At 30.0% G+C, this 27,798-nt stretch overlaps 8 protein-coding genes across 10 annotated transcripts in view; 5 read left to right on the top strand and 3 right to left on the bottom strand.

The window, feature by feature from the left end:
• Window positions 1-4,644, top strand: part of LOC130896868 (glypican-6) — a 96,847-nt gene extending 92,203 nt beyond the window's left edge. The window contains exons 5-6 of the mRNA XM_057805235.1: window positions 534-854; window positions 1,874-4,644. Of these exons, the coding sequence (XP_057661218.1) occupies window positions 534-854; window positions 1,874-2,098 (546 nt within the window). The 3' untranslated portion in view covers window positions 2,099-4,644. The remainder of the gene's footprint in view (window positions 1-533; window positions 855-1,873) is intronic.
• Window positions 4,645-5,007: 363 nt separating this feature from the next.
• Window positions 5,008-6,715, bottom strand: LOC130896877 (single-pass membrane and coiled-coil domain-containing protein 4 homolog). Of its 2 annotated transcripts, none has more exons than XM_057805243.1 (3): window positions 6,566-6,715; window positions 5,999-6,180; window positions 5,008-5,263 (listed from the first exon to the last, which is right to left on the bottom strand). In XM_057805243.1, the coding sequence occupies exon 3, from the start codon at window positions 5,252-5,254 to the stop codon at window positions 5,072-5,074; it is 183 nt and encodes a 60-aa protein (XP_057661226.1). In that variant the 5' UTR covers window positions 5,255-5,263; window positions 5,999-6,180; window positions 6,566-6,715; the 3' UTR covers window positions 5,008-5,071. The 2 variants fall into 2 exon arrangements, with proteins under 2 accessions (XP_057661226.1, XP_057661234.1); XM_057805251.1 differs by lacking the exon at window positions 6,566-6,715 and adding an exon at window positions 6,232-6,425.
• A 248-nt stretch (window positions 6,716-6,963) lies between these two features.
• On the top strand, window positions 6,964-11,766 carry LOC130890789 (piRNA biogenesis protein EXD1-like). Its single transcript, XM_057795114.1, has one exon. The coding sequence runs from the start codon at window positions 7,079-7,081 to the stop codon at window positions 8,099-8,101; it is 1,023 nt and encodes a 340-aa protein (XP_057651097.1). The 5' UTR covers window positions 6,964-7,078; the 3' UTR covers window positions 8,102-11,766.
• LOC130895021 (transcription initiation factor TFIID subunit 6-like) lies at window positions 8,741-9,610 on the bottom strand. The gene has a single exon (XM_057802115.1). The coding sequence runs from the start codon at window positions 9,608-9,610 to the stop codon at window positions 8,741-8,743; it is 870 nt and encodes a 289-aa protein (XP_057658098.1).
• Window positions 11,767-12,487: 721 nt separating the features above from the next.
• On the top strand, window positions 12,488-13,494 carry LOC130894340 (transcription initiation factor TFIID subunit 6-like). The gene has a single exon (XM_057801090.1). It carries the CDS (start codon window positions 12,516-12,518, stop codon window positions 13,404-13,406), a length of 891 nt encoding a protein of 296 aa, XP_057657073.1. The 5' UTR covers window positions 12,488-12,515; the 3' UTR covers window positions 13,407-13,494.
• A 3,686-nt stretch (window positions 13,495-17,180) lies between these two features.
• Window positions 17,181-23,654, top strand: LOC130900727 (gastrula zinc finger protein XlCGF26.1-like). The gene is made up of 6 exons (XM_057811540.1): window positions 17,181-17,521; window positions 18,183-18,446; window positions 19,334-19,762; window positions 21,550-21,715; window positions 22,398-22,682; window positions 23,152-23,654. The coding sequence occupies exons 1-6, from the start codon at window positions 17,318-17,320 to the stop codon at window positions 23,430-23,432; spliced, it is 1,629 nt and encodes a 542-aa protein (XP_057667523.1). The 5' UTR covers window positions 17,181-17,317; the 3' UTR covers window positions 23,433-23,654.
• A 206-nt stretch (window positions 23,655-23,860) lies between these two features.
• On the bottom strand, window positions 23,861-27,023 carry LOC130900712 (mitochondrial intermediate peptidase). The gene is made up of 4 exons (XM_057811515.1): window positions 25,953-27,023; window positions 25,066-25,542; window positions 24,553-25,000; window positions 23,861-24,399 (listed from the first exon to the last, which is right to left on the bottom strand). Exons 1-4 carry the CDS (start codon window positions 26,650-26,652, stop codon window positions 23,916-23,918), a joined length of 2,109 nt encoding a protein of 702 aa, XP_057667498.1. The 5' UTR covers window positions 26,653-27,023; the 3' UTR covers window positions 23,861-23,915.
• On the top strand, window positions 26,938-27,794 carry LOC130900735 (probable Golgi SNAP receptor complex member 2). 2 transcript variants are annotated; one of them, XM_057811550.1, is made up of 2 exons: window positions 26,938-27,204; window positions 27,263-27,794. In XM_057811550.1, exons 1-2 carry the CDS (start codon window positions 27,071-27,073, stop codon window positions 27,762-27,764), a joined length of 636 nt encoding a protein of 211 aa, XP_057667533.1. In that variant the 5' UTR covers window positions 26,938-27,070; the 3' UTR covers window positions 27,765-27,794. The 2 variants fall into 2 exon arrangements, with proteins under 2 accessions (XP_057667533.1, XP_057667542.1); XM_057811559.1 differs by having other exon boundaries at window positions 27,004-27,140.
• Window positions 27,795-27,798: the final 4 nt, after the last annotated feature.

The raw sequence follows: 27,798 nt of genomic DNA, 5'->3' as shown, positions 1-27,798 counted from the left end.
CGGAATTTATTATAGAATTCAGCAAAATTATTTGCGGTCGATGTACTCGTATTCTCGATTAGGAATATGATATTCCATCTCCATAGAAATTGATGTGGTATAATTGATAATATTCATGAAAGTCAAGACAATTATTGGTATTCCACGGACGAAAAGGGTTATATCCAAATTTAATGTTCTTAAAAGCTCTTGGCTAGCTGCCCAATGAGGAATTGGAAATCATAAATATGAAGAATTTTCTGGATTACTCAAAAATCCAAGAATATATTGGGCGTTCGCATTATGTAGATATGATATTGTTTCAAAATTAGAAATATTGATTACTTTCTGAAAATTGTTGGAAATGCTCATCCTTTAAAAAAGCTAGTGTGGATTGAATAATATATTAATAGGGACAATTATTTTTCCCAATATGTTAAAAGATGAATTTTCTATAAAGTAAAGATTTTATTGCAAAATATAACATAGTTTTTAAAAAAATCGCCTCGCAATTTGATTATTCAGCGTATCTATAATCACTTATTTATTTTCAGAAAATTAAAGAAACCAAATTGTTTTGGATGAATCTCCCGTATCAATATTGCAATAACCTATCCATATTAAACTCGATCAACACGACATCTTCCTCTCAATGTTGGAATGATACTAATACATTTTATCAAGTGAAAAGTAGTGTCGGTGATCGGCCTATTGTGAATGAACAAATATATATCCTTCAAGGACTAACTGAAAAACTAAGAAAAGCACATCAGGGACAAGAAGTAGAAATGGTGGATGATACTGAAGAAATATTAGATGGTAGTGGTTCAGGATCTGGAGACGGTTCGGAAGAAAGTGAAGATGAAGAACCAAAGGTATTAGAAACCTAATAATAACTTATCTACTAATATTCTATTAATCATACTGAGTAGTAGTTTCTACCAGATTGGGTATAATATCAATTCGATCATGAACGATTTTTTTCTTATCCAGTTAAAATCACATCTATATGCGTCACTCTTTTTTTTTTATTGAGTCTCACCGTTTATTAACTTAATCAAATTATCTTCAAATTGTGATTGATTTTGTACTTTTTGAATCAGATATATATTAAGTGTAGAAGGTTCAAAAACTGAATGTGATATTACAATCAGTGTCTAGTTTCCTTGTATGGCAATTATTGTATATTTACTAATCAGCGCTAAATCTCTGTTGATACTCTTCCCAATTTCCATGTGTATGTCATTAAAGACTCCTTCACTGATATTAGGTAAACTAACCTTGAAAGTTCAGAATACAGCAATACCACTAAACCATCACATTTACACTATCTGAGGCTTGTTTTGATAACCAATGTAAACCGTGCACTTTTGTATCTTAAGACAATAACTTACTGAAAAGCATATCAAGCAATGTAGTTGAACTCATTCGAAAGATTTTTCTCCAAACAAAATCAAGTTTCATCATTGTCGAGGTTCATTACATTGAATTACAAATTAAATCTTGTACACCCGTACTTCATTGACTACTCAAGAAAACTGAGTAGGATGGCCTTTTCATTGTAATTCTACAAACATTTATATTTCAGGAGTAGTGAGTGCTACTAAATGCTTTCTTGGTATAGAAAAGCGGTATTCAAATTGCAATGTGGTTTAAGAAGAGATCAAATTTCTTGAAAGAAAAGTTACCCAGATTATTTCAAATGTTGTTAAATGCCATTCATAGCTTGAATTATCGGGGCCTTTGCTCAGTATCTTTCTTTTGATATTTGGTATATTTTTTTATTGTCATCTATTTGCTTGCAAAATATTTCTGATTATATTTATATATAAATTTGTATTAGTTTACAAAAATTAGTAATCTTCAATTTTATAAATTTATTTTCATTTTTCAGATGGAAGATGACAAAGGCATTACCTTTATCGACACTAATTCAGCAGATGAGGAAGATAGCAGGGCATTACCAACGTCAACACCAAGTAGCACGCGACAACCAGAAGTGGTTAGGATATCGAGCGGCAATTCTAATACAAATATGACGCTTACGAGAGCGTTGATAACTTACCTTTTGCCAATAATAATGGCGTGGTTCGGTGGTGCCATAACAAACTTGCTGTGATAGGTTATAATAAGATATTGTGCTTGAGAAAGTGCTGTTTTCACTGTAAATATCGATGTCTATATTATTTTCTTGGTTGATTTTTGTCGTTTCTAATAATTAGTAAAACCAAGAAATTTTAATTATTTTTGTACATTCTTATAAACTTGAAATATTTCAATGATTGTTTTGAAATTTTACAACAACTGATTTACTATTAGATTATTGTGTAAATAATTCACTTTTATTGGTGGTACGATAGCCTTTTACTAACTGTTACTTTCAAAACGATTGGTATCAGTTATTTACCAATGATTTAAACCCGCAAATCTATTTGTACCTTTTTGTATATTGGTTTGCCATAAAATTATTAATCTTAATTTTCTATTCTATTCTACAATAAATGTTATATGCTGCTGGGTTTTATCATATTTAGTTTATTTAACCATTAATAAACTTTTATTTGAAATTGATCAATAAACTTGTGAAGAATATTGAAATTTAATCAAATTATCATATAGAATACTGTTATTCTTATGATCTGGTATCACTGGAATTTCTTTTTATATCATTAGATTATTTGAATTTTCTATGTTTATTTCTTATACAACTAATCCTATAGGAACAATTTGCCTCGGGATACGTTCATTGTTAAAAACATTCAAAGCTACTTGCAAAAAGTTTTTGATCAATTGAAAGATGTAATATTGTTCTCATCTAGTTTATAGAGCTTTTAATGTATTTAACAAGAATCAATCTGTTTGTAATGAATGTAATTAATATTCAAAAATTATTTATTCAAACATATACCCTTTTATTACTTATAATATTGGTTGACAGGTAAAACAATGTCTTAAAATCTCAATGAGTTAGTACAGTTATTTCAAATTTCCATCTATTGATATTCAATCTTGTATGTTCTTTTTTTTAAAAGTTCTTAAATTGAATACACATTATTTCAAGAGCTACAGCTTCATATAGTATCTCTATTATAGACTAGATCAGGAAACTAGGACCAAACAATTAAAATAAGTGTGAAATTAAAAACAACATCTCTCAGAGAATTTTAGTCTTGTGGGAGTACTTAGCTCAATATTTTTCTAATAGTTGAATAACTTAACCAATACTATATTTTTTATTTAGTTTCCAACTTTTTGTCGAATGTAATAATTCAAACAATGTTTGAATATTTCTCCCATCTCATTGCCCAGTTGTATGCCAATTAACCTTTTGGTCGATATTGCAATCTCTAATGGTTTAAAACTACAAGGAGAGAGATATAATCCTTGACTGGTATAGATTAAATATCTTCAGAATGGGGTAATAATCTCTTATTCAGGAGCTCTATTCCTTGCAGTTGCCATAGAGATGTTTGTATTGTCGAAAAATCGATCAGTCTTATATCTTTAGAGGATATGTCATTCAATATTCGTCCTGGCATATAGCCAGAGTTGAAATACAAGTCACACCTTTGTTTCTGAACTATTAAATCTGAAACAAAAATTTAAAATATAATGCTTAACAATTAGGAAAAATCATAAGTATTTCTTTAAGTATCTGAAATGCTATTGTTTCAATTTTTGCAGTTCCTCAGCTTGATTTGTTGTTGCGTTATCGCCCTTCATCTTAACATATTAGACTGCATTCATCATATAGCAATTCAAACCTTAACTCATTACATTGTGTGTGAATTTCAAAGGTTGAACAACAACGTTATGGTAATCCATTCAGTGGTCAATTGTATGATTTGATGCATGTAGGAGGGATCTAAACGTCTTTGAAACATATTTCTTACAAATAACTAACACATCAACTACCTTTTAATATAACTAAATCAAAACTAAGACAATTGAACAACATAATATCAGAGTTTGGTTTTTAATTCCTTTAAAGGTGAACGCAAGCAAAAAAAGAAATACACAAAAACAAATTTTTTCATTATGCAAAACTGATAAAGGAGCGAATATACAACCATATTTTTCAATTTCTAAACCACCCGAGATATAAGATTACTTTGATACCTATCAATTGTCAAGTAGTGTACATATTTTAGAAGGATACTAAAAAAGAAATGGTGTATATTCCAAGGAGATCGCAAAAAATAATGTGTTTTCATTAAAGTAATCTGCAATTTTTTCTCAATGGATAATTTGATAATAATTATAGACTAAGCTATACTTCTCACAATTCTTATATATGGAGTCAATATTTTAAATATATAACAATATATCTCTGATAAAATTTTAATTGTAATAAATCATTTGTATATTTTTGTTTATAAAATTCAATCTTTTGAATTGTACCAGTGAAAACAGAGAATATCTCTAACTGTTCTTATTTTTATTGTATATAGTCAACCATATTTTGTACATAAAAAGTGTTGAATGTGAATTAAAAGGGACCCCAATTTTTATTTCTTTAGAACTGTATCAATGTGGCATTCATGTTTGGAAGAGAAGAAGACTTGATGTTGGCTACCACTTAGCCAGATATGCACTGAGTGAAATGATATTTTTAATATTTATGTAATATTGTGATAGTATTTATGAGTAAAGAGATACTCTCGACAGTTTTTATTATTTCTAATCCTATGTTTCCTGTATATTTCTTTGCGACATAGCATGTAAAAAAAGGTGAAGCTGAAATAAACATATAGCATAGACATAAATATTTTTCAGACAATTATTTCAATTAAGTAAAAGCTTAGTAAATGTCAATATTGCATATATAGTTGTGGAAATCTATTTCTGTTTTTAATTATTTGCCATGTTCCAAATTCGGAGACTAATTTATTCATATATTTTTAAATTAATCCATAACTCCTTAATTAGATCAATCCTTGATAAAATCCAGAGGCTCTCCAGATATTAAGAGGGTTGTGCTTTGTTCTTACATCAAAAATTTCGTAAATAAAAAAAATATTTTGTAAATAGAATAAACTTTACTATATTTAAAAATAACTTGAATATTTACATTTCTCAAAACTTGTTTGTATCAGTCCACATAACTATTTTTTGGCCTTGTTTTCAAGTAAACATAGACAGTTATTAACAAAGCAATTGCTATTAATCCAGGTAATACAATGGTTTTAATTTGTTTTTGAATTTCTTGAAACTCTTTTCTCCTTTGTTTCTTTTCCTTAGAAGTTTCTTTTGTTCTTCCTGTCTTTAGACGCATTTCTTACACCTGCAACGAAAATATTTCATTTCAAAACAACTTAAACAACCTAAAAATGAAAAGATTGTGTGCACGAGAAGAATTAATCATGTAAAATATGAGAGATGTTCCTGACCCACTATAAAATTTTCCTATCCAAAAAAGTTGGAAATGATAAATTGATCTATTAAGCTTTTGGAAGTTTATTGTGAATAGTATATACTAAATAATTATTTTATATTAAGCATGTATACTAAAAAGCACACTTTATATCAAACACACAACAATGTCATGAGACAAGAATTACTCGGAAGTGAAGAAACAAAAAAAAGCTGAATTAAAGGTACTGTTCTAAATTTTGGGATATTGAAAATATATCTTGTAAGATCCAAATGAAAGTTCTCAAGGTTATGTAGTAACCTTAAGGATCCTGTACAAAACTATTTTTTGAAACAGCACTAAAGACACTTAATTGGATCTTAATTGTATATATTCTACTTTCTTGTCATTTAAAACTAAAATAATGCAATTAGTAATATTCAACCTACTTTAATAAAATTCAGATAAAATTATAATTAAAGTATTGCATCTATTTTTTATGAGCGTTTGACGAAAATTTTATAGAGATATAGATTTAAATTTCATAGTTTGAACAATATGCTACCATAAAATCACATTATAACTAAAAACATTGTTTGGAACAATATATGTCCTAGAATATTGAGCAAATTGATAAATAAAATACGATGAATTGAAAAAACTTACCTTTATCCAAAGCTATTTCCAAATGAAATAATACACACTAGTTTTCCACGAACTCCACAAAGTTCAAATATCAAATCCTATCTTTGCTGACGTCTTCACTTCGCTTTCACTGTATCGCGCACTTGCTAAGTTACCGTTTAGTTCAAATTTGGCAGGTGGTTGTATTGGTTATATTTTTATCTCTAAAAATAATTTTGCTTTAAAACGTTCAATTTCTTATGTTTCATACTCACAAATTCATTAAACCCATTTTTATTTAAAACATGGCCACTTAATGAAACATCATTTAAGTTACAAAACAATTAACTTTTATTTATTTGGAAGAAACATTGTTGCCAATTGCCATAGATAAGCTTTATACGAAATTCCTAAATATTTGAATTTGTTTTTAAACTTGAAATTGAATGAATGTGCGTTTCTTGTGAAAATGCTTGGTACAAACCAAGGACTCTTTCACAAATAATGCCTTATGGAATAGTCCTTGGGTACAAACAATCAGCCCGGTTCTCAGTGTTCATATCAATAAAACGCAAAAAGTATATAGATACAGAAAATAGTTCTACTCACGGACAACATTAAAATAAAAATATCGGTTATCTTCAGTTCCATTCAAGTTTTTACTAAATAACAATAACCGATCATCTATAGAGCTGCATAGATCTAGTCTACCATAACTAAACTTAAATGTCAGTCATGATGTAAAGACTACAAAGTGTACTATAGCGCACCAGCTGGAAAGCAGCCAATGAGAATTCGCTCCCAAGACGACGCGCTAATTTGAAATCTTTGAATTGAATTCATGATGTAAAGACTACAAGGTGAGCTATTGCGCACCAGCTGGGAAGCATTCAATGAGAATTCGCTCCCTAAACGACGCGCCAATTTGGGAGCGAATTCTCATTGGCTCTTGAGAGATGCGCAGAACGAGTCGAAAATGAGCCCTCGGGAAAAACACATCTACATCATGATGTCAGTAGCGTCCTCGCCAAAGACAAATGGCAGTTCTGTACCATGGGTTTTTGTGTTTACAGATAAATATATTATTACTACTTCAAAAAAATATAAATAATTCCAATTAATATGGAAGATGAAGTTTCATTTCTAGAGAAGTACATCATCGATGACCACATCCTTATAAGCTTATACTCAGATAACATTTTTGAAGGAGATATATCCGATCTTGGAACCAACAGAATTGATTTAACAAATGTGAAAGAACATAATAATGCAAATATCTTAAATGGAATATATTCGTTTTACCGAAATGAAATAAAATCAATACAAATATTTAAGGACCAAGTGAACCAAAAACCAGATATTTCACAACAAATTGTCCTAGAGAAGGATTCAACTAAACTATTAATAACAAAGGATGAATACGATAGACTAAGGACAATGTCCAGAAACTTTATATACATAGATAAACCCGACTGGCGCTACTTTGAAGCAATGGAATTACTGACCCGAGCAGAAACATTGGGTGTCATAGGACTTGGTGTGGAAAAAAGAAGGACAGGTTCAATAAAATTACTTACAGTGAGTGTATGGGACAAGATATATATATTTGATTTTCTAAATAAACAAGATTATTTCTACCCCGAATTGAAAATGATTTTAGAATCTGAGTATATATGTAAAGTAATACATGAAGCTGGACCATTCTTAGATGTTTTATATAGGAAATACAATGTTTTGGTGAGAAATGTATTTGACACACAGATTGTGGATCTGATTATTAAGAAGAAAGAAACTGGAAGTGTACCTCTTCCAATAAGAGATTTGTCTGATCTATTAACTGATTATCTGAACTTTCCTTCTGGTTATTTACGAAAAGCATTAGAAACCAGGATTTCCGAATGGGCTGAGAGACCTCTTAGTGATATACATAAAGGTTATGCCTCTCAATTAGTTACCTATTTACTTGTAATTAGAGAAAATATGCAAAGGACTTTATTATCAGAAGTTTTTGCTGCAATTAATAATATTCATAATACATATTATTATATGAACAGTTACAAGTTTTCAAGTATTTGGAATTCAAAACAAATATCAAAGGAAATACAGGAACTCATTCCTGATATTGTAAACTTTTCTATCAAATGATACTGTTTTATATAATGATTCTATCAATCATTGTAATTTATAACTGTAAGTTTCTAAAATTTTATTAGGATTACATTATTGGGATTAAATAATGCAATACTTAGTGAAGAATAATGTTTTTATGTAAATTAATAATAAAAAAGTTTTGAAATTACCTACATTTTTTAAAGAATAAATGAAAGAATATAAATTTATATTAAAATCGAAGTGTTTATAGAGACAAAAATATAAAATTCAATTTTTCTTTGTTTTTCTATCATAATTATGTCTCGCACTCCTCAGACAAGTCAATCCTGGTTTAATACTGCTTTATGAGGACTATAACAACAAAATGTTTTGCTTTATCAACAAAAAACAGAATAGCTCAATCACCTCAGGTGATAAATATCAAGTAAATACCTTAGTGAGACAGTAACATAGACAGAAGGAAGCCGATAACTGTAGCTGTTAATAGAATTTAAAAAATATATAGTTTGGTGGGGAAGGTAGGAATGTGTGTGTGTGTGGAGTAAACTGTAGTACCCTATGGGTTAATCGAGAAGAAATACTAAGTTTTGTTTAAACATTTATTAAACTATAAATGCGAACAATTAAATTATGACAAACCCTTAAATAAAAAAATATGTCGAAAAAATCAATTCATTGATTAGGTGTTTCCAATTTTTCCAATTTTTTCATTTGTACATAGAGTAATTTTCCGAGATATCCGAATTTTCTTGGATATGAAGCTGTTCCATCATTCGCATCTCTTTTTTTCAGTAAAATGGGAGCTACTAGACTTATTATAAGCTGTTTAACTTTTTTTGCCTCTTGAGCATATTGATTATATTGAGCAAATCGTAGAGAAATGGTATCCTGCTTTTTCACCATTTTTCCTATGTTATAAATGTGAGGAAGTATGAATTTTTCTATTTCCACTTCCCCAAAAATTCCTATACCTTTAATGGCTCCATATAATGTTGATAGAGAGTGACTTCCACAGTCTTTTAATATTTTTAAGAAAATATTAATGACCATTGGCTTAACATATTCTTCTGATTTGCTGTACTTGTCATAAATGCTTTTAAGTACCATTAGAGAAAAATTTCGTACAAACCAGTGATTTTCATACCTGCATTCAGTAACTTTGTTGGAAATAATAGAGGTAACAATTGCTGGAATTAATCGGTGCAGGTAGTCAGCTATATTTACATGTTGATTCGTTACAAGATGTTTAATCACTCTTAATGTGCGTACAGTGCAATCCATAGTTGGCATCTCCATGTTCAAATGTATAAAATCTATTACAGCAGCACATAAATATGGTACTAACGATTCGATGTGTTTATTTTCGCTTAATAAATGAAATGCCCTCTCTCGTTCTTCATCATCTGGGCCATAAATACAGTCTAAGATCTTTTCAAAAAATTCTTTCTCAGTCGGATTAAGTGTGAAAAGTAAATCTGGCGATTCGGGGGATACGGTCAATTTACTAAGTAAATGTTCTTTTTCCAAGTCTTCTTCCTCCATTGGAAATTTCTTTTTAAACACTCTCTGTTCACCGATTTTTAATTGAAAATGTCAACAATGACATCGATATTCTTTTGGAAAATGATAAATAAATCATTCACAGCACACTTGAAAGTTCTTTACAAACACGGTATCTTAGTATACATGTAATAATAAATATAAGAAATGTATTGAAGCTCTTATTCAGTAAACATTACAGTCCTATAACGTTACAAAATAGAAATCCATTTTTTAAAATTATCTCTCAATGGAAAATGGAGAAACTTATGCAATCGATTAAGATTTATTCGTATAATGAAATTATTACTGTGTTATTAATCCAAAACGGTGTTTTGAAAATTTTTTTACTCTATTAGTAGGGGTACTTGGTTGGCGGTACATCGGAGATGTGGGTATAGTAGGAAGTTTCTTTGATCATGACAAGTCGAAAGAAACGCTATTAAAAGTTTTGCATAGTTCGTTTCTATTGGTTATTGGTCTGCACGTGATCGCGCCATTTTAACAGCTGTTCCCACTCCATAAACAAAATACCAAAACGAGCTGTTGATAGTTACAAATAGTGAGAAATTAGACAGTAATTGTTTCTTGAACCCAAGTATGTATTACGGTGATTAATGTTAGTATTTAATTTCAGTCTCAAATTGAACCCTGCACATGCGCATTCACGCGTATTCCACGTGAGACTGAAATCCTATGTATTTGCTTTTTAGTATACAAAATAACAAAACAAAACTTCTGGAATTTTGAGAAAAAGAGATATGAACAAAAGACTATTGGGAATGAAGAAAAAATAGCCGTGTGTCTGAGGTATGTTTCAAAAAGTGAATATTCATAACAATATTTTTTAATAATTGGTATTTGGTGAATGTGAACAAACTCTTATGAAGAGAAAATATTTTCGAGCATTTTCTTTGACTCAATGAGAAGAATTCAGGGGATTTTTGCGTTATAGCACAAGAAAGTATAGTGGTAGACTGGAAGTTTTTTGAACTAGCGTATTGTCTCTTGTTTTTTTTTTCGTTTTCATAAAAGCTTCGTAATCAATTCATCCTTTTTTAGCTCTCCTAATATTAAAATTTGGGTATAATTGGTTTTTTAAAATTTTTATTTGCCAAAACTTTTTGTGTCAACTCTTTGAGATATTAAACTATCTTCACTCTTCTTCACTGACTTTCAAGGAGTATTTTCGAACATCCAACTGAATTATGATTTTCCATATGAGGTTTCAGAAAGTCCATTTGGTTCTAATAGGTCTATTGCCTATTCTGTATTGCCAGTTGCACGCTTTTTGTGGCCTTCAAGATTTTCTCTAATACTCTTTTAGTTTTCGCCATTATTTTTTAGTTGTCTTTGTTGTAATAAAAACATTTATATTATCATTTTATAACTGGAAACGTTGGTTCCATGGCGTAGGTTTTGCGATGGTAATATTTTCGAAAATATCTTGTTAGGAAAAATGCCAAACTACTAGGTACCAGAGAAAATATTGATATCACTCGTAGCTTTTTAAGGGAAAGGGACTGGCAATTATCAAAGGTCAATTACTCCAAGCAAAACAAAAACACATAAATTAGATTTTGAGTATATAAAAGATTCTTTGAATACAAATTGGATACCTTGGATAGAATAATATTGTCCACAATTGTGCTTCATAATTGTCTGATAAATCACAATTTTTTGAATGCCAGTTTTTAGAATTTCAGTTGTTTATCACAAAATCGAGGTAGGAGTTTTATTGGGTTTCTATTAGACAAAATTTTATCATGTTTCAATTCTATCAGTAGATTTTTTATTAACGTCGACATAAAAGGGAAGAATATGTAATTAAGTTGTTATTAAATTTATTGAATTTAAAATTTAGTTACTACCACTAAGTTTAAGTATTACAAATAGAATCACTTACCATTAGTATGGCTGTTTTCTTCCAGAAATAATCCTTGATTTGCTATTACATAATCTTCTCGAGTATAATCATACTAATTTTCAAAAGTTTGTCGATTTTCTTGAAAAATTAATGTTTCCCAAGTACCCATGAAGATAATTTGCCATCACAACTCTATACCAAACTCAACAGGTTGGATCTAAGCCTAAAGCTGGTCAACATGGACTCACAGACAGCACGGGTTTTGACTATTTTGTAAAACCTAGCTGCAGATGATTTAGTGCATAATGAAGCTAGGAACTGCCAGCTTCAACCTAATCTGTCTCCTACTATTTTCAAGAAAATAAAAAATTAAATTATCAACCTAGTTCTGAAGTACCATCAGATAAGTAATTGTAACAATAAATATTTCATTCTCAGATTTAAATTCCAGAAGAATTGTGTCATCTTGTATATATGAATGGCGCGTGTGAACTAAATTCAATACGCTGTTAAAAAACATGTACAAAGTACATGGATTGGCTCTCAACCACATGGATGTGGATGGGCTGGTTTCAATTTGCGGCGGGCCTTTAAGCAATCGTTTGTAAGGATTGCATAAGAAGATAACGTGCCTGCAATCAATGACTGCCCTGGTCAGAGGGATTTCCCAGTATTCCCTGCTTTTTTAATACGCAACACCACAAAATTTCATTATAACATACATACAAATTGAGAAGGGTTGTTCAGATGAATTTTTATCCTATGCTTAAATTTTCCTTTTTGAAAGAAATTAATGGAAACAAAATTTTTCTTGCTTTGCAACTTTATAGTGCTGTAAATTATTATACATATAGATGTATTGAGGAAAGTTTAATAAAGCAGTTTTACACCCCTTCTTATAATCACACCCTATACAGTAAACCTTGGGTCCAAAGAAATTTTAAGTGTGCTGTGTATAATTCTTCATAATAATATAAAAGTCAAAGTTGACATTTTGAATTGAACAAACAAGTAGTGTTTCAGTGAAAATAAAAAACTTAAATGGAGAAAACACAATTACAAAGTGAAAATACCGATAGTACAGGGGGTACAACCACCCAACAATTAGTTACAATCAGCTCTACAAGTTTTTCTGTAAACCATCCACTTCCAGCAGATCGGCAGAGGTTCTTCTTATCTCTTACTGAAGGTATTTTTGGACTTGACGAAGAAGTAAAAGAACAAAAACTACAAATCCTGTCCGTAAGTTGCACCATCAAAGACTTGGTACCATATTTGTGCGCTTTCATCAGAAACACAATAGATATGAACAAAGGTAATCCAGATCTGATTTTATTTACAAATTCAATACGAATGGTAGATAATCTAATAAATAATGAGCATCTAAATCTGACTCCCGTTCTAAACGATCTATTCCCAGCCGTTATTTCTTGTATTCTTACCAGAAAAGTTAGTAGAAACTGTTATGAGAATCACTGGCCATTACGAGATTTTTCTATTTCGTTAATTAAAACAATTTGTGAGAAGTACAATAATCCTGCTGACAACATTAAGAATAGGGTCATTCATATTTATTATAAACCATTGAAAGACTGTAAGATTTATCCTCTAACAACATTATACGGAGCTATTAAAGGTTTGGGAAGTTTGGGAGAAGAAGTAATAAAGATATTTGTATTGCCTCATATCAATAATCTAGGAAAAGTATTATTTGAAAAACCTTTTTCTTCTCGACGTTTAAGCGAAGCAAATCAGTACGCTATGGAAGTAAAACAAGTTAAACAAGCTATAGTAAATGTAACAGCTCCTGTTCTACTCAAAATGAAAGATGCAAATGATGGGAAATCTTCGTATTCGAAAAAATTTGGATATCTTGGAAAATGTCTTTATGCAGAAATCAAAAAATTGGAGAGCACTAACATCAAGAAATAGAATCTCTTTTGATATACAATGGATTGTTAGCTTCTTTTCAAAATTTAATTGTTCAAATGTGTGGTTTAATAAATATTTAAATGAAAAAGAGTGTTTTTTCTTGTTATTAATTGGTCCAGATGATTGCATACTCTTGTATCATACCTGTTTTATTCCTTGTTATTGTTTTCATTTTTTCCATACTTTCTCTCGCCATATTCTCTTCCTTTTCTTATCAGATTCTGTTTCAATTACATTGTATTTTCCTCCTTTTTTATCATTATTAGCTATTGTTTTTTTTTTATTTTTTACACTTCTTTGCCGGCTATTCTTCATTGGGAATATTTCTATTGTGGTAATATTGTCATTATTCTTTCTTGTCGTCCAGTAATCATTTGCATAGGTTATTGGTAGTTTTTTACTTCATTTGCACTTTCTGGAATCATACACTTCCAATACACAAACATTCACAATCACAAACTATATAAATTATTTCCTTCCCGCAGTCCTATCTACTGAATCATAAAGTGGACCATAAGATTATAGTCTTATATTCAAACTATTCTTGAGTCTAGCAATTTATTTAAATAATTTTATATTATTTATACTTATTGTATGATTTACTATCTGTCCATGTTTTACATTAGCTAGGTGCTGCTTAAATGAGAGATCAACGGAAAATAGAAGATTTCTTTCCATCATACTTTTAACATTTTTCGAAATCATTAGGATTACCAAATTTTTGTTTCAAAATAGTTTTAGACTTACGAGGATATATTGAAAAATTCTTAGCCTACTATAGAACCATACAAAATTTCAATGTCAAAATATTTTATTACTCAACATATTCTCCTCTTAATTAGATACATTTATTACAGCGAACTTGCAACGTCTTTAGACCTTTAAAAAAATGTTTCTTCTTGCTCTGCAAACCAGACCTCCACAGCTTTTATTACCTCCTCGTTGGAAGGAAATTTACGACTTTTTAAACTTTTTTTCAGTTTATGAAAGAGATGATAGTCAGACGGAGCCAAATCTGGAGAATAAGGGGGGGTTTTAGTAATTCAAACACTAAATCACGAATTTTTTGCATGGCAACATGAGATTTGTGTGCAGGGCCGTTGTCCTGCAAAAACAAAACACCTTTGGATAGCTTTCCGCGTCTTTTCTCTTTAATTTTTTCTCGTAGAGTGGTCAGTAATGTCGAATAGTAATCTCCAGTTATTGTTCTACCCTTATCCAGAAAATCAATCATGATTACTCCATGCCAATCCCAAAAACCTGAAGCAAGAACTTTTCCAGCAGATTTTTGGAAACGAAACTTCTTAGGTCTCGGAGAACCAGAGTGTCGCCATTCCATCGACTGTTGCTTTCTTTCTGGATCGTAGAAATGTACCCAAGTCTCATCCATAGTAACAATTCGGTTCAAGAAGTCTACATGGTTTTTAAATCGAGCACCGATCGAATGCAATGCTTCTACCCTTGCAGCAATTTTTCTCACGTCCAAATTGAATATGAACTATATGATGAACGCATTCGTATGAAATATTCAGTGCTTCAGATATCCGTTTGAGCCCAATTCGACGATCATGAATTGAATCGATATTTTCGGGGATTGACACAGAAACTGGCCTTTTCACAATTTCGGTGGACATTTTTGTTCTTTTAATTTATTGCGTAACTCTGGTTTCCTTTTTGACGTAGAACTTTATACACTGACACTTCTAATAAGTTATTGTTCGTTTTATTTCTGCATGAAACTGGTCTTAGGCTAACTAGATATCAATACATCCCCGTAATTTGAAACCAACTGTATTAAAAATATCGTCAAACTATTTTCTGTAAACATTATTGAAAGGTACTAGAACAAATTTCTCATTTAGATCTAAAAAAACGGTCTCTTGAAGAGACAAAGGATCTACTATCCAAAGAGTAAGTATCTTATTTGGGTGTTTTTATTGAACATACAATACATTAAGTAGCTTTATATGGCTTATCTTAGACAGTCAATACTTAACATGAAAATCATTTTTAAAATCAACATATCTGGTTTCCTGTACACACCACTTCCAAGTATTCTTGCCTGTATAATTTCCAACAGAATTAGTAAATCATTATAATAACTGGTCGAGACTTTTCTATATCTATAGTTTAAACAATTTGTACGAATAACAATAATACTATTCATAATAGCAGGTTTATATATTTACACAGCTCTATTGAAGAACTGTATCAATCACTCTCTAACATCATTATACAGGGCTATTAAAAATGGAGGAGGAAGTTTTGGAAAAGAAGAATTGGAAAGATTCATACTTATAGCATAGGAAAACTGTTTTACAAACAGCATTACTAGTCTTTACGATTTTCTCTATAAAATCTATACACTAAGGATGCATTTCGTGTTAAACAAGCTATATTAAGCCTATCAGCCTCTGTTTTACATAAAAAAGTGATGTGAATGATGGAATAGCTTCTTATTAAAAAAAATTGGATACTTAGGAAAACATTTTAATGCTGTTTAACAGAAAGTGCGTGAATCAAATGACTATTTCTTCTCTTTCCAATTTTTCATATAATGATGAGGATTTTACATTCTCTCGTACTATACTTTTCATATTTGTTAATATACTTTTCATTACTTCCATACTTTTCCTCTTTTGCTGATCATAAAACCATTACCTACCCCTCTTTCATTCATAGTTTCTGTTTTAATTGTTATTTTCTTTAAATTTTTAGTTTCTAGTTTGTTATTCTCATTTTTTATTTTACTGACTGTTCACCATGTTTTATTTCCATTTCATTTATATTGGTATCATTTTCTTTATTGGATTATTACACATTATTAAATATTATATTTTCATTTTTGGTTCTATATAAATAATCCAGTATATCAATATTCTTATTTAGTATACAGTTTAGTCTAATCAAGTTATCCTGCCTTTAATTTCTCATTTCTTATTGTTTCATATTTGATTACTTTCTATTATATCTCTTTTTTAATTTAGCTAGATTAGTTATATAAATATTTACTTCCAATTAAATATTTTTTAATTAGTTGTGCCATATATATTTATTTATGTATAAATTCTCTGAATTTGTTTATTATTTTCCATACATTTATTTTCGGTCCACTAGGTTAATGCTTTATCCATTTATTATCGTACCTATACAAAAAACTTTTTACTGGCCATCATTATTTTGTCTTCCAGGTATGTTCATTGATATTTTTCTGTAGTTCCATATTTTTTATAAATAAAATAGTAGTCATAGATCAGATAAGTTCAGTTGTAGTTTTAAATTTTACATATTTTTTTTGAATTATAATGTAAAATTCATTAGGAAGATTATTTTATTCTTTATATTTTAATGCTAGTCTACAAAAATCTACTCTTGATTTTTACTTTTCAAATTTCAATATCTTCTAAGAGATAACAAGCTATTTGTAGATGCTCAATCGATGAAAAAACGTTAAAATCGGTTGTCTCTTCAGGTGGTTGCCCGTGAATTTTTAGCATATTTGATAACAACTAAAAATATAAATCAACGTGACTAATTAATAGATTTTTTTAAGTTCCACATTTTTTATTTCTGAACCAAGTGAATTCTTGAAAATAATCTGGAAATTCATGGGAACATTGAAAATATGTAACACTGAATTTTATAAATACAATAACTACACAGAAAATATTTTCGTACTAAAAAGTGGCTGATGACCCGATATTTTTAGGACTGCAAAATATTTTATTAGTTCACTGGTTAACATGATCAAAGACCGTGGGTCAAAGTAAATCTGACATTTAACATTTGACAGTTAGGATTCCATGCTGATATTATTGTTTACAATCCTAAAATGTATTTAATTCCAAAAAATATTTTCACATTCTATACAGGTTTGATAAATTAAACAAACTTACACTTTCATAAATAGTATGGATTCAAGGTGTCGCCTTTGCGCAGAATGTACAACGGAGCAAATTTCTATTCTCCAAGATGCTGTCTTTTGCTTAAAAATTTTTCAATTATTTCAAATTAAAGTATCTATTACTGATCATTTACCAACATTTGTGTGCAGAGAATGTTATGAAATGGTGGAAAAAACATGGAGTTTTAACGATAGGATTCAAAAGGCACAGGTAAGCTAAAGTTTATCAAGCTTTACTTCAGAAGATTTAATAAAATAGGCTTAAAAAAATTTCATACTTACTCATGAGCAATGAAAGAATATTTACTGTAGGAGTTATTATTATAATTTACAACAAAATTTTATCAATTATCACTAATAAAATTTATCTGTCATTCAAATTATACTAGTATCTGATTCAAGTAAAATTTTATAGATGCATGCAGAGCAGATGTAACAAATTAAATACCAGTCACTAGAAAGCCAAGTAAACCCCAACTCTTTCTGTTAGTATCTAAAACTTTCGATTTATATTATAAAAGTAAATATAAGAGGAATCCATCAAATGCTTTTGAAAGAAACTTCTAGAGAGAGCCAATTATATGGTATATATTATCAACAAGAAAAATAGATATTTTTTAATGAAATGATTATAAAGACACTAAGTTGTTCATCTAGTTAAAGCTAGAAAATTATTTACTCAAATTTGAATTTAGAATAACAAAACTCTACATATTCCTAAACTTATACCATTTAAAAAATTGTCTTATCTTGGTTTCAGACATTTATACAGAATTATGACAAACTGAATTTTATTATACTTACTGTAGTTACTAAATTTTACTGAAAATTTTGTTAAAAGCTGTGATGTAAGTGATAAATGTATATTTTAGGATATTTTGGCAAATATCCTTAATACAATTCAAAACATGGTGTTAGTACCTACTAATAGTGAAATAGATCATTCAGTTGTTATTCATTCTGATATTGGTTCCATGGTGGAATTAGATTACATAGATGAAAATAATAAAAGTCAGTTTTTAAATGAAGATAATCTGGACATATTTGATGTAACTTCAGTAAAATCGGAAAGTGAACCAACAATAAAAAATGCCACTGGATGGAAGAAACGAAAGGTTAGAAATTCAAGAAATGAGGTAAGCAGAAGATAATAATTTAGTTTTGAACTTTTCTCGAATTAGGGATATTCAGAATGTCCATAAATTTTCCTGTCAATTACAAACCTCATACTAGAGAAATTTTATGCCCATCCAACATAATTTATATTAGATGGCACTTTAAGTCTATCTGAAACAAAGTGATACAAATTTGGTACACTGAATAAACTTGCAACGATAAATTGTTTCTCTTAATTTTTTTATTTCTGTTACACGCATGCACAGTGGAAGAGGTGAATTTTCATTGCATTCAAAAAGTATCAGGCATTTTTCAGAAGAATTAATTTCAATTTTCTGTATTTTTGGCATTCCATATTATTTGCTTACTATACAATCTTCATTGTACCTATTACACATTCAAGATGGGTTAAAATAAACAATTTGCCATTGCAAATTTATACATTACACAAATAGTGTCAACTTTAAAGAAGGAAATTTATACAGTGAAATTAAATTAAGTTGGATGGAAATAAAATCATATCACAGAATAGTTCCAGGTGTTCCTGTGTGTATATTTACAATTTATAATTATATATGGTGATTAGTTATTATGGTACACAATACTTCTTACAAAAAATTAATTATCCACCAAAATCTCAAATGGTATTAAAGTAAAAAAGAAGATACAGATATTCTCCCGAGAAGAATATTATAAAAAGTATTACTAGAGGCTTCAGAAATACAGAATGTCTTAGGTGTAAATTAACAGCATTTTCAATACTATGATTTTTTTTGCTCATTTATTTGTTGTTTTTTATAGCTATGTATCTAGTTACTATTTTCATCCACGACTAGCAAGTATTTTCTGAATGACACTAATCTGTGGAATTATTTAATTATACATCATGTTATTTTCATTATTTCAGGTACGAAAAGGTTTACGAAAAAAATTTAACTCAAATACTCAGTTGGAAAACATAGAATTTGAAGTGAAAATAGATGGAACAATGGCACCTAAAGATGACAACAATGGATGGAACACATATCCTTTTAGTTGTGCAGAATGTCAGCAAATTTGTGGAAATCCTGATGATCTCAAAGACCATTATGCAACAGCTCATAAGTTACCCCCTCGATATTCCTGTGCAGACTGTTCAAAGGGGTATTCCAAATACAGTGTATTTCTAGCACATGCTCGAGTACACAGGTCTAAACTAAAACTTTGCTGTGATTTATGTTATAAATGGTTTCCAACAGCTGCTGAACAAAATCAGCATAGATCTCAACACAGAGAAGAGAAGCCACATATTTGTAACACTTGTGGGAAAAAGTTTCGAATTCAGTCATCACTTGTGGTAACGTATTAGAAATTAGCTACCGATTAATATTTCCATATTTTGATTTCCATGTTTGCAAACATTCATTCACTTAAATATTAAACTCTTATTTTTAAGATGAGAGATTATGTCCACAATAATATCCAATAAATTAATTATTGGCTTCATTATATTCAAATCTCACACAAAATAGGCGGTGAAATATGTTTATTACAACATTTCCAAAAGCTAAATTGTATCAGTGAAATAATCAAGTTTCCCAAATTTTACCATTAATTTTTCTATATTGATTTTATATCTGTATATCCACAGTTATTTTTGACATTGCCAATAGGCAATCCTAACAAACCAGGCCAATTGAAATGATACTTTTTCACTTTTCTGTACAACCATCCCTTATCCTACTAACCTTAGATTTCATCTTATACAGATAGATAACCTACTCAAATCCGCACAAGAATATCATAAGACATGGAAAAACCAAGACCATGTCTTTTTATAATAACAAAACAACGACATTCAAAATCACTGTGATTTTTCAACCCTAAAAAATAACAGTCATCCACACTCACTGAACACCAGTAATGCATTGGAATGAAAGAAAACTTTATTCATTGCAGAGTACAAACAAAAGTCTTACATATTCCTGCTATGAAAAATTTTCTAAAACAATGTACCTGTGCAGCAAAGCTAATGTATCAATAATTGATACCCTTCATAAATTCAAAGTTTTTGTTTACGCTTTTGTGAAACTCTGATGTGACAGACCAGCAAAATTTACACATAACTCAAACTTTGAAGAGTTGACTTTCATTATTTATAATTTGTATTAATGACATTAAATCCTTCATGCACCGAATATCCATTTGTTAGGTAGCAGAAATCTGGCTGTGTAAAAAATTTCAGCTCAATCCACCAATGGAAGAGCTTAAAAATTAAAATGTCGAAACTATATAAAAATATACAACCAGAGACGAAAGTAAGCTAATAAAAAACCAATATTACGATTGTAATGATGAAATATTTATATAGGAATGTGTAAAAACATATTTTGTTCTTTTTCCAGTTATGATCTAATATTAACATAGAGTCAAGTTAATTTTTAAATGAGAAAGAGAGATAGCAAGACTCGTTGGGGTATTTTTATTTGTGTAAGATGAATATTGTCATCTATGATATGGTTTATTTCATGAGTGGGCCTGATATAAGAATACTTTCGATTTGCATTGTTGGGATTGTGTTTGTTTTAAGAAGGGGTGGACATCAGTTCCCTGCGTGTGTCTGTCTACTATCGCTTGTGGAATATATTTTAAGAATAATTAAGACGAAAAATATGGCTAACCAAACAACTTTCGGTTGGTAGGTGGATGGTTGTGGTTGATTTAACGTATGCTTTAATTACCATGTAATCCCAGAACAAATAATGTCTTTTAATATTGATGAACATCAAATTCATTCAATTAAATTGTTGTACAAAATTTAGTTTTAAATAAATCATCTGATGAAGAAGAAAATGGGTTCTTTAAAATATGAATATTTATTATTTTATAGACAAACTTTTTCAGGAACTCGATGAATAAAATAGTGTGATCAGAACAGTGTTTGCTATTCGTTCACTCAAGTTTAGTTTCAGAAACATTATTTGTCATATGATCTCCAAGAATAAGTTGTAAATCATGATAGTGGGTTTCTCATGTAGAGATTTGTCTTCCTCGTCTGTAGAGATTTGAATGTTTGAGCCTAGTAATTTTCTCATTTACTGTTTCATGTTAAAATTATTATATCAAGTTATTTTATTGAAATAGGTACACACACGATCCCACTTGCCTGCTGAATTAAAGAATCAGTACCAATGTGATCAGTGTCCAAAACGATTTGGAACCAAACCCAATTTAATGGCTCATAAAAGGATACATAGTGGAATTAGAGATTATACCTGTGATCAGTGTGGAAAAAGTTTTGTACAAAAAGGTAATATCGAATGACTTCCTTGTAAGAGTTAGAATAACATAAAGTAGTTGAATTTTTAAAGTCTCCCAGACGTTAAGATCATTTTTATGAAAGTTACTGAGAATTTGAAACAAAAATAAAAGTTGAGTTGGAATTTCTGGAACCGTTGGTGATATTCATACTGAACACACTGTTTACAGTACCACTACACCAACACTCACAATTACACTATTAGTCTCTAAAAACGATAACTTAGTTATCGAAATGAGCTTCAGACAGTGTTATTGTGAGTGTTGGTTTAGTCGTAGTTTAAAAGTGAGTTAGTAAAAGTAAAAGCTGTGACTTCACAACCAATCTTCCTAATACAAATTTTCGAGAAGGAATAATATATTCTGAAAACTATTTTCTACCCTTTCTCGCAAAACTACCAGTTGAAACAATTATGGGAATAAGAGGCATTCATTATATTTTATAAAACATTTCCTTAATTTCCATATGTAATAAATACATTTTTAGGATTGGTGTTTATTTTGATAGTGCAAAATATATAAACTTTTCTATTATAAACTACACATATCATTCTTAACTTTTTATTTGAAAAGGGGAGAATAAAAATTTTGTGCTTAAAATTTCTAAAAAGTTGAGTAGACGATGATTTATTGATTACAATAGAAATTAATTCTTACTTGAACACTTATTACAGGTAATTTGGATAACCATCTCCTGACACACACAGCAGCTCGTCCATTTACTTGTGTTGTTTGCGAAAAGACATTTAAGACTTTGGTGCGTTTGCGTAAGCATAGCTCTGTACATTCCGGTCTAAAACCTCACAGATGCAATATATGTGGTCGTCAATTTCGAGAAAGAGGTACTCTCAAAGAACATGAAAGAATACACACCGGTGCAATGCCATTCACTTGTGAATTTTGTGGAAAATGCTTCAGGTTTAAGGGTGTATTGACTACACATAGAAGACAACACACAGGTGGGTATTCAAGGTACTTAAAAAAATTGAATGCTAAAGTAAATATCAAATTGATAATAAATATATAAATTTATACATTCTGTACTTTTCTTTGGGTGTCGCATGAAAGCTCTAGTCCCTCTTGTACCCATTTATTCCAATGTATTCTGTTATCTGTGTCAATTTTTTGTTTTTTTATATTTTAGATGGTTATACTATCAAGGTATATAATATCATTTTCACATTCACAATATTTTATTTTCTGTGTAGTAAATGTTTCTTGATTTATTCACCCTGTTAGCTATTTCTACATCTATTTTCCTGTCTTCTGTCAACATACTTTCAAGATATTCGTATTTTGTGGTTCTTTTCAAAATACTGTTCATATTTTAATTCTTTATTTTATGTCATTTTGATTTTCGTTAATTATCATGATTTTGCTTATATTTATGTTGACTTCCATTTTCTTATTTCTATTTTTCTTTTTCAGGGGAACGACCATATTCTTGCAATGAATGCCAACACCATTTCACGAATTGGCCTAACTATAACAAACATATGAAACGGAGACATGGTATCAACACAAGCGTTACGTGTAGGACACGGCAAGACATTCCTCCTACAGGGATGCCTCATAGAAATCCTCCTGGAACTGTTCTAGCAGCACCTCAACCAGTCATAGTTCAAGAAAATTTTGTAGAACAGCCACCAACTTTTTATCCTGTTCTTAATCTCTATAACATTCCCGAAGAACTGTTGCAGCGGGAGTAGAAAGAACTTTATTTTTTAAAAATATTTTGTCGATTCTTGGTACCTATTGTCAATTTGTTTTAGAGATTTTTTATTGAAACTACAAGAAACTCCATCAGATTTTTTGTTGTAGTCAGGTCTGTTGATAATTAAATTTTTGTACTCTTTATATTTATTACTTTGATTTATTCATTTTCTTTATATAACTTCAATTTTGAATAAATGAATGTAATAATGATAAGACTTTCTATCAACCACCCGTTTATGTTTTCAGAAAAAGAAATAAATAAGCAGAGAGAGTTAGGTAGATATAACAATAATAAAATCTTTTCCACTTTTTTTGCGCATGATTAACTTGAAATACATACATACAGTATAGTAACAGACAAATCATGCTGAAGGTGAAAGTGACTAAAACTCACCTGAGCTATATTGAAGAAAAACGCAAGAACCAAAAAGAGTATATATTTACAATTTGTACAAAATGAAATTTTGAAATTACAATTAATTTGGCAGTAATTTTCGCTTCTTTAAAACTATATTAACTTGGCTTTGATGGAATTCTATTTCATTTGTTAAAGACTTTGATAGAACTTCTGGATTGGGAACTACTTGTAAATATTCTGTTACTAAATCTCTTGGATGTTTACCTCCTCCATGGCTGAGACATTCTTCTCTATATTTTTCTCCATTTGTTCTGCTGAAAGGATCAGCTTCAAAATATTTCTTCCAGATAGAGTAGGCTAAAGCCCTAGACACTAAGTATGAGTAATACTTTGCACCATAACCCACAAGATGGCTAAATCGTAACTGCCAAGCTGTATTTGTTATATATGGTAAACAATAAAAGTCTTTTTGAGTCTCGGCCAATACTTCAGTGGTGGAACCTTCCAAGGGATGCTTACTGTGGTATTTTTGATCAATTGCAGCATAGAATACTTGTAACTGAGTCTCACTGGCAGTAAATAAACGTTTAGAAGCACATAATCTACAACAAATTTTTTTTATTCATATTAAATAACTTGATACAATGGCTACAACCAGAAGTATAGAAGTACAATTAGACTATAAAAATGTAAATGTATGTCTGAAAGCAGAATAAATTACTGTTACACCACCAGTATAAAGTGTAATCATTTACCTTTGTAACATATCTTCTGACATTGGTTTTTGTGTTTGAAAATGTCTAGCAAATGTTTGAAGAACTCTATGATCAGAAGCAAAATATTCCATTAAGATAGAAGGTACCTCAGCAAAATCAGTACTACATCTAGTCCCACTAACATGTTGATATTTAGTTCTAGCTAACATAGAATGCATTGCATGACCCATTTCATGAAATAAATTATCCACCATGGTTGGACTTAATAATGAGGGACTTGACCAACGAGGTGTTGGCAAGTTTAACATAAGTACCACAATTGGCTGTTGATAATCACCATTTAGTTGTCTACCACCTCTAATAGTGAAATGACAGTCTTGATTAGGTTTTCCAGTACGTTCATAAAAATCACAATAAATGAAACCAAGGAGACCCTCTGTTTCATGTATTACTGATAATTTATATATGTCTGGTGACCAAGACTCCCCTTAAATTAATACAAGTAAAATTAATAATAAATTTATCATATTTATGTACTTCAAAAATACATACCAGGGGACAGATCTGAATTAACTAGCTGTACTCCAAACAATGCTGAAAATAAATTATTCAATCCATCCATACAAGCCCCCAGAGAGAAATATGGAGAATATTCTTTCATTGAAATTCGAAACCAATCTTTTTTAGCTTTCTGTGTGAAATAAGGTACATCCCAAGACATTAAAGGCCCTATTTGAGGATTTTCAATGGATTTCATCTGATTCATAATATTAAAATCTATTTGGGTTTTTTGCCATATATCTTGAGAAAGCTTATTGAGAAACTCCATTACTTGTTTTGGACATTCTGAAATGGAACCTCTTAAGGCGCGGTGAGCATATGTTTCAAATCCACATGTATTTGCCAATTCATGTCTTGCAGTCAACAGTGCATTCAAAGTTTGATCCTGATGTTCATCAGGATGTAGAAATATTCTATAAGCCATTTCTCTAGCAGTGGGATCAGTTGAATCAGTGCACAAACCAGATACTAAAACAAATGGCACCATGGGTTATATAGTAAAATTAATGTCAATATTAAAAGGTTGTTGTCCTAGCCTGACTACCATCCCATGATGTCCAATGCATATGAGCATTTGCATGTCTCACTATAATGTTTATAGTAAAAGAAGTTCAAGAGAAAATAAAAAATTACTATTCAGTTGTACTACTTTGTGTGGAAGAATAAAAAAATTTAAATTAATAGGAGACAAATCACACAAATCAGCAGTTTGAAGTTTTCATTGCATTCTCTACTATAGTCAGGACATTAAAAAATTATTTAGTTTTGAATATTGAGTGATATATCTTAACTAACTTGAAATTTCCAATTTCAACCAGACATATTTTTTTAGAATAAATATATCATAATTATTAATTTTTAAGGTGTATTGAACTTACCTAAAATAGAATCACCATCACTTGCCAAAATATTTCTTAGGTTGTGAGGCAATACAGACTTTTTCACCATTCTAGGTCTAGTAGAATTTGCTACAAATTCTTGGCCTAAGCTAAGAATATGGTCAGTTAAAAAGACAACTTTATTCCTTTCTTTTTCTGGCAAATGTATTCCACATTGCTCGAAATCAATTAAAAAAAGTTTTCCCACATGTTTATCTGAACTAGTATTTTCAATATCTGAGATAACAGCTTTTTTTAAAGCGTTATATAAATAAACATTTGTATTCAACTTCTCTACAACACCACTTACTCCACAACAAGCATTCTCAGCTGCTATTCTGTAGGTTCGGTCAGGATGAGCCAATCTAATAAATTCTGCCAAATCAGCAACTTTGCACAAAGAATCAGACATATCATCAAAAATTTCAACCATTTTCCTATGTCTATGATTACTTAGCGCTTCTTGTATCAGCCTATCTGTTTTTCTGATGCAGATTTCTTCCACAATATTAAAACCTTCAGCAGAAGTTAATTCAGGAACACCAAATAAGCCAACATTATGCTTTTGATAGTTAAATTTATAGGAAGGTCTTGAATTGAATGCCTCAGCTAAAGGGGACCAAATAGAAACTCCAAAATTCTGTTGATACCCCATATTGATAATACATTTCATGTTTTTTTGCCATTTTAAAGAATTCATTGTGCATATTTTGTAGAACACTTATTTAAACATAATTATTTATGATACAAAATTTCTAGCATAACCTCACTTTTTTGTTTTTATATATTTCACATTATAAATGTCAAATTTATATTGAGTGAATTTCCTTAAAGTAAAAAGCATGCAATTGTTTAAAATGTAAACTCAATTTTCTTAACATTAATAGTATGCTTTGTTATAAATATAAAACTGCGATCATTTAGAATTAAATTTGGGTTTTTTTATATTTGACGATACCAACCTCACTTGTCTGACAACTACATGAGGCCCACAAATATATCGTAAGAAAAGAAGTAACCTGAATATGTATTTACTGAAATATATTTTAAACGTCTGGATGACAGATGTTTGACAAATCATTATTTAAAATCAGTGAAAAGGGAAATGATATTGAATAATGGATTCTTTATACAATCAAACCAACAAATTAATTCAACAGACTCAGGCCAGTTTTCAATTGCTAGAAGGTAACGTTAAAAATGCCATAGAAATAGAAACTGATATACAACAAAATCTTGATGTTATAAATAGGTAATATTTTCCATATGTTTTTTTAAATTACAAGTAATTAACATGTGGTTTGTTACAGTAATTGTAGTAAATTGGATTTATATGTGTTAAAACTACCTTTTGACCAACGACAAAATGTTAAAATGAGATGTGATCAATTAAAATATGATAGCAAGCATTTACAAGCTGGTCTATTAGCAGCCCAACAAAAAAGAGCTCGAAGAGAGGCAGCTGCTAGTGAAAGAGAACAATTATTAAATAGAAGGTTTGCACCCAATCCAGAAGTAACTGCCATCAATATAGATTATGCAGTACAGCATCAAAATTCTTTACAAAATTCTCATCGAGGGATAGATGAAATGATTTACACTGGAAGTAATACATTAGAAATGTTAAGATCACAGAGAGTTACATTGAAAGGAGCTCAAAGAAAAATAATGGATATGGCAAATACTCTGGGTCTTAGTAATCATACAATGAGATTGATAGAAAAAAGAGTAAGGGAAGATAAAGTGATACTGATTTTGGGAATCGTTATTACTTTATCTGTAATTATTTTAGTCATTATTTATTTTACCTGATCATAAAAATATAATTCAATTCCACTATTTTGTT

This window comes from Diorhabda carinulata, chromosome 1 (genome assembly GCF_026250575.1).
Source record: "Diorhabda carinulata isolate Delta chromosome 1, icDioCari1.1, whole genome shotgun sequence".
Classification (NCBI taxonomy): Eukaryota; Metazoa; Arthropoda; class Insecta; order Coleoptera; family Chrysomelidae; genus Diorhabda; species Diorhabda carinulata.
The sequence above is the reverse complement of the archived record's forward strand: the minus strand, read 5'-3'. Positions and strand labels throughout refer to the sequence as shown.